The sequence below is a fragment of the Malurus melanocephalus genome, unplaced genomic scaffold (assembly GCF_030028575.1).
Source record: "Malurus melanocephalus ecotype Western Australia unplaced genomic scaffold, MMel_1.1 scaffold_48, whole genome shotgun sequence".
In the NCBI taxonomy this organism is placed as follows: Eukaryota; Metazoa; Chordata; class Aves; order Passeriformes; family Maluridae; genus Malurus; species Malurus melanocephalus.
Window position 1 is genome coordinate 1353698 of NW_026623280.1, and position 13191 is coordinate 1366888.

Here is a 13191-nt window from a genome sequence, read left to right on the forward strand (position 1 = left end):
GCTTGGGCTGCTCTAAATGGTCCGGGGGGAAGGGGGGGTGGGTATTGAAATCCCCAGCAAAATACTGATCACCGTTATCAAACCTGTGCTTCTTTTTCCAGGGGGCAAAATTGCAGTGACTTTATTAGCTGAGTAGTTTTAATTCCCCGGTAGATAAAGCGGTAAGGATTTGTGAGCGGTAAGGAGCCCGATGGAGCGCTCACCGTAGCCTGCCCAGGGCTGAAGAGTAAGTGACCTGCTCGTTGTTAGGTGATCCTCCCCCCCCCACTTCCCCTTCGCTCTTTCTCTGCCACCTTTTGTGGACCGCTCTTTATTTTATTCCGTGGGTTGGAGGGCAGTTTTGCGGGTACGGAAAACGCAGAGAGTATTTGGTTTCTTCTTGTTCCGAGCTTCCTTCTTCCCCCGTCCCCGCTGAAGTTCCCCATCCCCGCTTTAAACTCCTGCTCCGCTCCTCCGAGCCTCYTCTTTGTCCTGTTTATTATAGCTGCCTTGCTTTTTGTCTCTTCCAATTTGCCTGTCATTTGCATGTCGCTACTTCTCCTTTTTAACCCAGGCCGGGAAGGACAGGGACTTTTTATTCTTACTCTTCTTATCCTTGCAATTACTTTTTMATTTCCAAGCGTGGGACGAGCTGGGAATCGTGGAAATGTATAGAAAATGGGATTTGAGTGGTAGGTAGCGAGCACATGAGAAGAGATCAAATGCAAGTCGCGGGATAAGAGCCTTGATCTGGGAAAAGATTAGGATTATTGGTACTTTCTGTTTGTTTGGTTGTTGTTTGTTGATTTTTTTTCCTCCGGGGGGGATTTAATTCTTTCTTAGCCGTTGATGGAGATCTTTCTTGGCTTTTTCGATTTTCTGTTTAGCGGCTGAGTGACCCGGCGCACTTTGCCATGTGTTTGCACGGAGTTAAAGCGCAGGAGGGAGCGGTGTTGGGGGGCGTGGGGCCTGCGCGGAGGGGGCGCTCGGGGCAGCGCTGGGGGGGTGCGCTCGGGGCTGGGGGGGCGCAGAGATCGCGGGGCCCGACAGGAGCAGGCGGCCCGACGGGCTCCCGGAGCACGGCTCCTCGGCACCGGGCGCTCCGCGGGGGCGGAGGGGGGCCTCTTCGCAGAGAGGGAGAAAGTTGCGCGTCCCCCCCGCGGTCGCTGCGCGGCGTCCGGAGGGGCAGTACACGGCCTCGGGGCCGGCTCAGGTGCGCGGGGCGCGGGCAGGTGCGCGCAGGGGCGGCGGGGCAGGTGCGCGTCGGGCGGAGCGGCTGCGGAGCGGGGCGCGGGGGGTCCCGGCCGCCGCCGCCTCCCTGTGCCGGGAGAGCCGGGGCGGCGGGGTCAGCAGCGGGAAGCGGCTCGGGATCGGTGTCTGCGGGCGGTGCGGGGGGCGCGGGAGGCGCGGCCGAGGCGGGGTGGAGCTCCCCGAGGGGCCACCGTCCCGGCCGTGTGTTTGTGCCCCGGCCGCGGAAGAGCAGGTACGCGGGATATTAACTTAGCGGCTTTGACAAAGTAGCGATTTTCAGTCARGGCTGGCAAGGGACACGGCTGCAGACTAGAGGTGCCCTTGAATGTCGGGCAAAAGTTGCCTGGACGAGCTTTGGAAAGCCGCTCGCTTCCCACAGGTCCCGAGCGCTCGGCAGACTCCGTGGTGTTTCTGGCTGCATGGCGAGTGTCACCCCAAACCCATCATCCGGGTCTGGGGACGGGTGGGGAGCACGTGGAATGCATCCACGCATCCGTGGCCATAGCTTGGTGGCAGAAGGTCCTGTGTTGTCGAGCAGAGGGCACAGAAACACGTTGGTGTCACCGTGAGGTGTAAAAGCTCCGATTATTTGTCACTTCCATTGCCTGTAGAGGTTTGGCAATATTGCAGGACGAATTATACGGAGGCTGTTTCCTTAGCCATAGATTTGCATGTGGCACATATCCTTTATTTCTTTTTCTCGCAGTTTTTCTCTGAGTTACCATCAATCACGTAAAGTTTATGACCACTGCATCTCATTTTGCATTTATTTTATCTGCATTTTGTCCAGGGCTTACCTTTAGCAGCAATAGCACATACTGTGAAACGTTTGTTAATACTCAAGGGTAGACAGAGTATCAACATTTCAGGAGTTGAACTGTGATAAAAAGTACAATGTATATACTTTTCACTAACAGCTCCCTATTAAATTATTCTGTAAAATATCCTGTGTTTGCTGAATGGCACTGTCGGGGTATACAATTAACTTCCTTGCCAGTTGAACTCTGAGGCTTCTCAGTTTATATAACTTATCTTTTTTATGATTGTTTGATAAATTGGGATATTCATAAGAATGGACACATTTTCAAATTGAAAAGTTTAATTTGATTTGGGGCAGAATTGTAAATACTCTAATATGTAGTCTCTAAGTAGTGATTTATTCTGACTCAAAGTGCAGCCTAACTGCTAAATTAAGTAATTCAAGAGCTGTGATTTAATGACATCGTGTCACATGGAAAAAATAATATCTTGGAAAACTTGGGCTGAATTCGTAGTGGGAATCTTGAGAAGTATTGTCTGTACAAAGAGGCCATGTGAGTTATTTTCTTCATGATCAGTGAAATAACAAGGACCAAACTGGCTGGAGAGGAGGAAAATATTTTCAGTTTTCTACTTTGAGCAGCTTGATTTCTTTTTCTCATGTAAAAGGTCTGTTTTCTCAAGCAGTGCCGAGCACGGCTGCGTGATGGAGGGCCCTGCATCTCCCCAATTTAAAGGCCTGAACTAATGAGATGCCGAATCCCTCCTGTTACTGAGCTCTGTAGTTGATGGGAATTGCGGATGTTTGGCATTCATAGGAATTGCTGAATACCTTGCTCTATTGGGCCCTGAGTATCACCAGGTTCATAAAACAAGGGTTGCTTTWTTCTTTAAGGCTAAAGAGCGAGCAGCATAATTTTGAAGTAAATCAGGSACTGATTTTTACTGCTGCTTCTTCTTATAATAAGAAGTATTATAATAAAGTAGTAATTTAATAAARTAGTTCTTGCTGCACAAATAGTTGCTCATCCATTCTGCCTTGTTTCAAATTCCTTGATAGACTTYTTGGCTAAAGGAGTTGGATAGCCTTTTCTCCCAAGAACATTTGTGTTAGAACTGTAAAAAAGGTAATACTTTCTCCCAAGAAAACTTGTGTCAGAGCTGTACGAAAAGGTAGCACTTTCTCATTAGTGCCTGATGTGATTTTACCATTGAACAGATCTATGGTGAACAGATGTTGTCTGTTCTTCGAATTTTAGCTGTGGTTTTGTGCATGAAATGCTGTTGACTGGAATAATTTTCATCCTGCGCTTCCTGGCTGATTCTGGCAAAGCCATACCCTGTGTAGTGCGTTAGAGTGAAAGATCTAAATATTTCTATTAGCAGAAGCATGTTAAATTTCTTGCATGGTATTGGCATGATGGGCTGACATGAAGCAGGCAGACACTGGACCAACGAAAGTAGTTGGTTTGTGAAAAGATAGGAACAATTWAAGTTCTATAAACTGATATCTCTTTGAATTCATCCAGGCATATCCATCAAGTTTAGCACTTTGCTACTGTGTGTTTAATGGCTGTTTAGTTAGGCTAGGGTTCTTCAAAGGGGCCGACGAGGGCGAGTTTGAATTTACATCTCCTTTGGATCCTGTAGGTGTATGAATTAATCTAGGAAAAAATGATCACCTTCTTTCTAGATCAAGATGAGTTAACAAAATTGATTACAAAAATTGATTTATTCATAATGAGTGTGGTTAAATACCTGACCTCATACTCATTTCAAAAGACCATTCTAGCCAAAGGTTTGGTAATATTAACTTAGAGACCTAGAAATTAATCTGTTTCCATTTTAAATGTCAATGCATATCAAATGGGTATGAAATAAACCCATGTCTGTAGCTGCTGTGCTGTTAAGAGGTTATTCATAGCTACATTGTAATCATATCTCCTTAAACAAAAGATTTGAAAGTAAATTTGTAAATAAAATACTACTGCTATGTTTATGGATGCACATAGAAAGTGCTGAGGCCCTTGGCATGATTTTTAATTCCATCGGCATGGAAAACGTTCGGTTTCTSAGGAAGCCACGTTGTGCGAGTTGAGGCTTGAGATATGGCCGGYGAATTTAACATGAACTACACTTGGCATGCGAGGAGTATCAAAAGCGATGCATAAACCAGATTGAACCTTCCCAAATTTAAAACTCTGTAATTCAGAAAGCAATGATGCTTCTGAAGATTTCTGCGTAGATCTTGACAACCTAAGCTATCTTACCAGCTCTGTTTTTTTGGACAGCTGCACAGAGACTTTAGATGTATGAAATTTAGTTTTGAGACAACGTGCAGCTGAAGTACTGGTAACTATGTAAAGAACACGCACTTCCTAATTATTTCCCCCCCTCCCCAAGAATTCCTTATTTATTCAGTTCTAATCAGTCTTGAATTCTCCCTGTCGTGGATGGGATTTTGCATCCCGCTCTATGTGYCATTCCACTTCCCTTGAGGTGCAAATTATTTTTGGTCCTCCGAGACTGAAATATTTACTGGCCCTTCAATACCCATTCTGTTTTGTCAGGCTAAAGTAGAACTATTTCTCATATTTAAGCCGAAAGGCACGTAAGCCTTAAAGCTGGCAGCCTGTAGGCTCAGGATAACGCCAGGGCAAATGGGAGATGTTGCTTAATACCCAGGTTAAGTGTACGATAACTCTGATGCTTTCAGCCTCCATCGCGGGAAGGAGGGGACATTGCTCCGGAGCACCTCCTGCCACATGTTTGCGGTGGCAGAAATGGGCTGTGGAACAGCGGCTGGTGCGGAGCTTGGGGAGGGAAATGGACACTGGGGAGGAAGGATGCATGGCAATGACCTTCCAACCTGGCRCAGGACAGCCTATTTCCTGAGCTGCTGACTCAAGGGTACAGCAAGCCCTCCCCATGTGTGTCCTTGGTTGGGATTGGGCAAGAGAGAGGGAAACAGTGGTCAGGCACCTCGAATTTTCTGGGAAACGTGCAAAATTTGTAACYTGACATGAGGTTTTCGGTGTGAGTCTGGGAACGTATTGCTGGCTCTCAATCAAGCATAGCTTGACTACAGAAAAGGAAGGAAAAGCGTGAAGGTTTTTGGTGTTGATGGGTTTTGTTTGTGGTTTGTTTTCTTTTCCTTTTGGCAAGTACTGTCTTTATGGCGGATGCCTTCAGGATATCTCAGGTGAAAGAAGCAGGAGCTCTTTCAGTTATCTTTCAATTAGTTTAGATCGCTTTCAAATGAGCACCAGTGGACTGAAAGGTCAAACTTGGCCCTGGCTTATTCTGTGCCAGTGCCACCTTCGTAAAAGCCCTGATGGTGGTCAACCTTTTACACCCCTGAGGACATGGGCAGTTCTTTACAAAAAACAACATTCTGAAATCCTCAATTATTTTTTTTATGAAAAAATCTAATTGTAAGAGCCTGATTCTACCCCCTGAAAACTCCATTTGCATCAACTGAGAGAATGCAGGAGTCAGTTTTTTAGGCTCTGCCAAGCAAGGCCTGACCCTACCCCTCACACGTAACAGGGCAGGGTGCTTGCAGGGTGGGATGCTYCCTGGTGCGCAGGTGGCAGAATTGGGCCCCTGCAACAGAAATCCTTGTTATTTTATTATTATCATAAGGTAGCCAAACTCAACTTGCTTAATGTACTTTTGATAAGAAAAGATCTGTGAAGACAGTGATCCGATAACAGCATAAGGCTCTGGATTTCTCATCTGAATTCATGACATTTTTTTGGTTTTAATAATTTTTTTTATCACTCTTTGCTCTCCTGTATGCAAGGAACCAGTAATGTAAACAAACATCACGTCCCTTTCATAACTCTATGACACCAAATCTCTGAAAATTCTTTTTGTACATCCAAAATACATGGGCAAAGGCTGCAAAATAAACATTATGTTTCTAAGTATTAAAGCTTTTATTTTTTTTCCATCCTGGTTGCAAACTAAGCATTGACTACTGTCTTGATTTTACAGATTATTTCATGCTGAAATTATGCCTATTTGCATGGATAGTCATTCTTTAAAACTAGCCACAGATGCAGTCCTAGGGAGCACGTAGATGTTTTTACAGGTGAACCGAAAGAGATGGGAGCAATTCCAAAAAGTCTGCATGCTGCCTTTGGCAATATACCCTGTTATTGTGAAGACTGTGCTCTGTTAAGCAAATGTAAAGTTTAATATTAGATAAGCGTTGCATGAAAAATATTTTAATTTTCCTCRGTGTTAAATTTTAAGAAACAGGAAAGATTGTCTAATGCTTTATGTGCGATGTGAGTTTAGCATCACTAGTTAATAAGTCACAAATTATGTCAAGAGCCTTTTACAAAATGCAAGGAAGTGTGTTATCTTTTTATGCTGTGTTCCTGGGAAACAATGAGAGTTCATATAAAGAGAAGGTATCTTTCTTTTTCACACAGCTGATTGATGTTATTTCTTTCATCTTTCCATATTTTTTCTCATCCTTTCTGCATGTCACAGGAAATAAGATTCTGTGTATTCAAAATGCTACATGTAAGAAGGGCTTCACTGGGCATTCGAGATATTGTTCTTGGAGATTTTTCTAAAGCAGAGAGATGTGACAGTGAACATGCCTCGTTTCTGCTATGCAAAAAAAATTAACATCATGTATTTTAGTGTATGAAATACAGAATCTTCAGGCTTTGGTAACAGGGCTTGCTTGGAGAATGTAAGTTGTGAAAAGGGAAGGAATGTATGGGGAATTCAAAACACTGTCGTGGCTCGTCAGTGGTACGTACGAGTCTGTGCTAACGAACTACATTTTGGCCTTTATTTGATCACATCTCTGCAAATAGTATAATCCTGATCATAAAATATTTTAATGCATTTTTGCTTTGCTGAATAAATGTTTCCCTAACGATTTAAAGAGGTTTTTTTCCTCCCAGTGTAAGCCTGAATGTGTCTATGATTTCTTTGCCTTTCACATACACATATACCACCCTACCTACAATTATGTGAAAGTTGTTGTTTTAACCTTTAAATGTTTATTTACCAGTTTTGCCTGTCTTTAAAAAGCAGAACTACAACTGCATTTTTTACATTGCAATTGAATTTTTTAATCCAAATTTTATACAATTTCTTGTTTTAACAATAAATCTTAAATAAGGAATACTTTCATCTTCTTTTGTAACATGTATCTCAATGCCCTAAATTTAATCAATTGGTTGTCAGAGGCTGTGTTCTTCTAATCTACTCTTTCTTCTGAAGATAAACAGTATCATTTTAGGCATTTGTGCAAGAGAATCATATTACTGGTGCTTAAGCAGTTTTTGCTTTTTTAAATCTTAATCCATCTTAAACCAGTGGAGCAGAAATATTTAAAAATGTTTCATTTCAAGCAGAGTGCATAATAAATTGCAATAATTGTAATGTGCCATAAATCCCAGAGCCTATGCATTTTGCATTTTATTCAGGATTGAGGTCAGGAAATTTGGAGAAATTTAAAGAAAATGATTCATCAGTCCTTTTGTTCTGTTGGCCAGGGTCCCAGGATTCTTGAGCTGAGCCCAGCTGACAAGCTTTTGAAGATGGCACAATAACAGTCCAGTGATGCCTGACCATGACAGCACAGCCCTCTTAAGCAGGCAAACCAAGAGAAGAAGAGTTGACATTGGAGTGAAAAGGACGGTAGGGACAGCATCTGCATTTTTTGCAAAGGCAAGAGCAACGTTTTTTAGTGCCATGAATCCCCAAGGTTCAGAGCAGGATGTTGAGTATTCAGTGGTGCAGCATGCAGATGGGGAAAAGTCAAATGTACTCCGCAAGCTGCTGAAGAGGGCGAACTCGTATGAAGATGCCATGATGCCTTTTCCAGGAGCAACCATAATTTCCCAGCTGTTGAAAAATAACATGAACAAAAATGGTGGCACGGAGCCCAGTTTCCAAGCCAGCGGTCTCTCTAGTACAGGCTCAGAAGTACATCAGGAGGATGTATGCAGCAACTCTTCAAGAGACAGCCCCCAAGAGTGTCTTTCCCCTTTTGGCAGGCCAACTATGAGCCAGTTTGATGTGGATCGGTTATGCGATGAGCACCTGAGAGCTAAACGCGCCCGGGTTGAGAATATAATTCGAGGTATGAGCCATTCCCCCAGCGTGGCATTAAGGGGCAATGAAAATGAAAGAGAAATAGCTCCGCAGTCCGTCAGTCCCCGAGAAAGTTACAGAGAAAACAAACGCAAGCAAAAGCTGCCGCAGCAGCAGCAGCAGAGTTTCCAGCAGCTGGTTTCGGCGAGGAAAGAGCAGAAGCGAGAGGAGCGCAGACAGCTGAAGCAGCAGCTGGAGGACATGCAGAAGCAGCTGCGCCAGCTGCAGGAGAAGTTCTACCAGATCTACGACAGCACTGACTCCGAAAATGATGAAGATGGCAATCTGTCTGAAGACAGCATGCGCTCSGAAACCATGGACGCGAGGGCCGGCGACTCCGTGGGCCGGTCGGACAACGAGATGTGCGAGCTGGACCCGGGGCAGTTCATCGACCGGGCGCGGGCCCTCATCCGGGAGCAGGAGGTAGCGGAGAACAAGCCAAAAAGAGAAGGTCCTAAGGAGAAGGAGCAAGGGCCGAACGCCTTCCACCCCGAAGGCAAACACTTGGCCGAGACCCTCAAGCAGGAGCTGAACACTGCCATGTCGCAAGTCGTGGACACSGTCGTCAAAGTTTTCTCATCCAAGCCCTCCCGCCAGCTTCCTCAGGTCTTCCCGCCTCTCCAGATCCCGCAGGCAAGGTTTGCCGTCAACGGAGAGAACCACAACTTTCACACGGCCAACCAGCGCCTGCAGTGCTTTGGGGACGTCATCATTCCCAACCCCCTCGACACCTTCGGCAGCGTCCCCATGCCCGGCGCCACCGACCAAACCGAGGCGCTGCCCCTCGTCGTCCGCAAAAACTCTTCTGACCAATCTGCCTCGGCCCCGCCGGCCGGCGGCCACCACGCCTCCCTGCACCAGTCCCCGCTCTCCGCCACCGCCGGCTTCTCCACCTCCTCCTTCCGCCACCCGTTCCCGCTGCCGCTCATGGCCTATCCYTTCCAGAGCCCGCTGGGCGCCCCGTCGGCCTCCTTCCCGGGGAAAGAGCGCGCCTCCCCCGAATCGCTCGACCTGACGCGGGAGACCACCAGCCTGAGGACCAAGATGTCGTCGCACCACATGAACCACCACCCCTGCTCGCCCGCCCACCCCCCCAGCGCCGCCGAGGGCCTCTCCTTGTCCCTCATTAAGTCCGAGTGTGGCGACCTGCAAGACATGTCCGAAATCTCGCCCTACTCGGGAAGTGCAATATCCTTTTCGAAAGATGAGCGATAGCAGGCAGTGGCTGTGGGAGAGGACGAGGGGCCCGCAGGTGCCGGGGGGCTTCCCCTGGGTGCTGCGGGAGCGGGGTGCTGGCGGGGGGCTTGGCGAAGCCAAATAAAACATGTGGTGTTGACTGACAGCACTCTTTCAGCAATGGTGTTCACCTAGAAAAGCCACTGGCCCTCCCCCAGCCTTTTAGTCCGCCTCGTGGGGTCAGGAAGGCAGCCAAACCCACAGCCCGGGTGCCCGTGGGTTTCCCTGGGCTGGCAGATCTTTCCTCAGGCAGGGAGGTGAYCGAGGGGGCATCGCCCTCAGCCAAAAACCGCTCCAACAATGGCCACAGCTTTTCCCTGCCAGGCCAACAGCCCGTGTTGTTGGTGTCGTGGCCAGGGCTCGCAGAGAGCCACAGTCCACTCGTCTGTGAGAGTTCAACTCTCAAGTGTGTGAGGAAACGAAGCACAAAAGACACATGTACTGATATATTCAGGCTGCATCAAGTTCTTTCCCCCACCCAGAGGTCTGTTCCTCAGCCCTTGTGCAGCTGCCTGCTATGCATGATTAACCTCTGTTCAGCCATACACAGAAATCTTTTGTCCTAACATACACAAAGCAAATTATTTTGGAAAGCTAGAGAGAACAATTAAATATAAAACTTCAGCTGTATTAAATTTACAGGACACTTCTCCTACTTAAAAAAAAAAGATAATAAAATCTCTTTTTAGCTCAATAGCAGGCTTTAGTTAGGGTGACAGAACCATCTCTGCCTTTATTTAGGCATAACCAGACATAGTAATGGCTTTTTTTTTTCCCTAGAAATTAGTACTAAATTTTTTGGTTGGTTTTATTTTTTTCTCTTTTAGCCATAATTCCTCTCAGTCCTTCCATCTTTTCCCATAGCGTGCTTTTTGGTCAAAAGGTTTTGTTTCCAAGTACAGTTGTAGTGAAAGCAAATGGTAAAATTGAGGATTTTGCATGAAGAGTAGATGGATAATTTTTCCCAGCTCCAAGACCCCATCAGAAGGTGCAAGCACRGGGCCTTAGATGCATATGATTTCACTCCTACCATGATGGAAGCAATTACAACAGAATAGCTCTGCCCCTCCCTGGGTAACAGTAGCAATGCTGAGTCACTTGTCCCTTTTTGAGGGGTAWCATGTGAAGGCAGATGCCCAAGGTTGTCTTTCTTCACTGGGTATCTTCCAGGTGATTGATAACTGGTGGTTTTAGAATGATTTAACCACATCTTCTGTAGACTTGTCAGATCCTCAGGGGGATGCTGTCAGGGCTCTAGATCTGCTGGTCACCTGGACTTCCCATCCCTCCTGTGGTACCACTGGGGCAAGGTAGGCACTGCAGGTCTAAAGCCTATCACCACCACTCTTTGATGTAACTTGGGTCTGATCTGAGTCAGAATTGCTGCTGTCTAACATGTGTGAACAGTCCCATTTCTGTGGGGAAAAGAGTTTTKTGTTGGAAAGCACCTTCCTCGGGTGTTGGTGTTTTCAAGAACCAAATAATTGTGGATGTGGTGTTTGAAGCACTCCTTTCCCAAAAAAGGGTCTTGTTGAGCACTGGTAGCAGGGAAATCTCCTCACCATCTACATTGTAGGGTAAAGCAGAGGAGGCAGTCTAGAYGCAACATCACTCGGAGGTGGTGCCAATTACTTGGGGGGTTCCAAACCAAAGCTCTCGCCTGCGTATTGAAATGCAAGTGCCATGCTTGGAAAGCAGTCCCGAGGTCAACAGGAGTGGCAGCTGAGGGCAAGACTCGGCCAGGCCAGGGCAATTAATTTCCACCAAACAGTACAGTGGCATACTAATTGTTCTTGTAGAAAAGTAGTTCTCCCATCGTGGGAGAGCAGGGAAGAGAGGTGAAAYATGCCAAGAGTGTGAACTAGGAGTAGTTCTCGGGCTGCACTTGATCCTCACCCCCCGTGGAGCATCTCTCCCACACCCCTCCCGTTTCTCCCCCTTTCTCCTGCTCCTTCTCMCTGGTACTCGCTAATGGAGCTTGTTGCTTCTGCTGAAACGGGTGCAAGGGCTCCTGCTGCTCCAAGGCAGAGCCAGGGGAAATGCCTGTTGCTACAGTGATCCCTTTTTCTCACTGCCCTGCTTCTTTCCTTGCCATTAGGAAAAGACTCTGACTTTCCCATCTAGTCTCAGGTGCAGGCTGCAGTTTATTCTGGGTTTAGATACAGACCAGATTGATTAAATAACCTTCTTTACCTATACCCCGGTATACAACCCAGCTGTAGGGATGGATGTTTTTCTCCTAGCAGCAGCTCGTGTGTGCAGGTAGCTTGCAATTTTCCAGGGAAAGGCGTGGTGGTTAGTTTGTTTGTGGTCAATTCTGTCATGGCTCTTCTATTTTACATGGTTGAATGTGCACGTAGAGGGAATAAATTTCTTGAAAGAAGCAGATCTTTCTTCCCTGCAGAAAGTAACATCTGTTTTCCTGGACAATACAGCCAGGATGAGAACATAAGAACAGCAGATACAGCCAAGTTCAGGTTTTAGTAGTAAGTAAAACACTAAACTAGCCTGGGTTTTGTTTTCTTGGATTTTTATTTTTCAACCAACGGCTGTAAAATGTATCTGATCATTCTTGCTGAATTGCAGGAGGAAATGGTTAATGTTTGTGTATGTTGCTAAACAAGATAAGATGCACCTGCAGTCTGAATTCCCGTCTTGGTCATGAATGCAGTCTGTATCTTTGCAAACTAATCTGTTTAATCAAATATTAAGTTTTATTCAAATTCAAAAAGAAACAGACAGTGAATTGTTTTTCTGCATGATCTTTCTTTGTCATGCATCCTCTTTGCATCTCAAGAAAAATAGCCTTGTTCAGTCACAAAACATTTGCATAGATCAAAACTGAAGCACAACAGTAGTTTGTGTGCTGTTAAGACATCTGTAAAGGTGAAGAAGTTTAGCATGCTCTTCCTGGCAGGAGGACTTTGAAACATTAGTGCAACTTTCTACAATTTTATTTATTTTTAAACAGAATTCCAATCCAACTGGAATAAGTTTCACAGTCCCCATATGTGAAAGCTATAATTTGTGAATTACAACATTTTTGAAATGAGGAGTTATTACATCTGATGAGAATTAAACTAATTAAACGTAAAAGAAAGAAATAAAAAAAAAAAATAAGAGTGACTACAGCAAGCTGGATAACTGTGCTGTTGATAAAAACCTGGGTGAATGAATGCTTTGCAGCCAGCCAGCCCTTCTTTTGAGGGACTTGAAGACGCTCCGAGATGCATCTATTTGGAGCTTTGCTGATTAAAAGTACCTGAGGTGTAACTTAAGGAGCAGCTTGGCTTTGCTGGAGCAGATTTTTTTTTACCTGATACAGCCTATTCTTACCACTTTTCCTTCAGCTCAATGCACGCGTGGGCTAGAAAAGCCTGCTAGAGCATTTGTGGGGGCTCAGGCTGAAAGTAACAGGAGTGAAAGATCATCTCTGCTGAAAAATATTTTTTCAAAAGAGGAGCTTTTCCTGGGAGGAGGATTGAAGTGCAAATGAATCAAATGCTGTGCAGTGCCTTCTCTGGTTAAAACACACGAGAGCATGTATGTGTTTTGTCCCCGTATGTTTTGTTCCCAGTCTTTCACTTCCTATTTCTTAGGGCTTTGCCATTTTGCTGCTGCTGCTGCGTTAGGTGAGGCAATGTTGTGCTGTGTAAACCCACAACGCTGAGACTCTCAGGTTGTTTGAACACCGCTTTAGGTTCAGCTGCAGTACACTGTTCCTCTGATCTTTTATGTTCCTGAGCAGATGTCTTTCATTAATTTATGGATTTATCATCTTTTCTTTCTCTCCTTTTTTTTTTCCTTTCCTTTTTTTTTTTTTTTTTTTTTTTTTTTTTT

At 45.6% G+C, this 13191-nt stretch overlaps 1 protein-coding gene across 4 annotated transcripts in view; it reads left to right on the top strand.

The window, feature by feature from the left end:
- PROX1 (prospero homeobox 1) overlaps positions 1-13191 on the top strand; it is a 45406-nt gene that overhangs the window by 396 nt on the left and 31819 nt on the right. For 2 of the 4 annotated variants that reach the window (XM_057365119.1, XM_057365122.1), the window contains exons 2-3: positions 102-226; positions 7515-9303. In XM_057365119.1, coding sequence (XP_057221102.1) covers positions 7582-9303 — 1722 coding nt within the window. In that variant the 5' untranslated portion in view covers positions 102-226; positions 7515-7581. Of the gene's footprint in view, positions 1-101; positions 227-1428; positions 1463-7514; positions 9304-13191 lie in introns of those variants that run through there. The other 2 variants (XM_057365120.1, XM_057365121.1) reach the window with 2 other exon arrangements.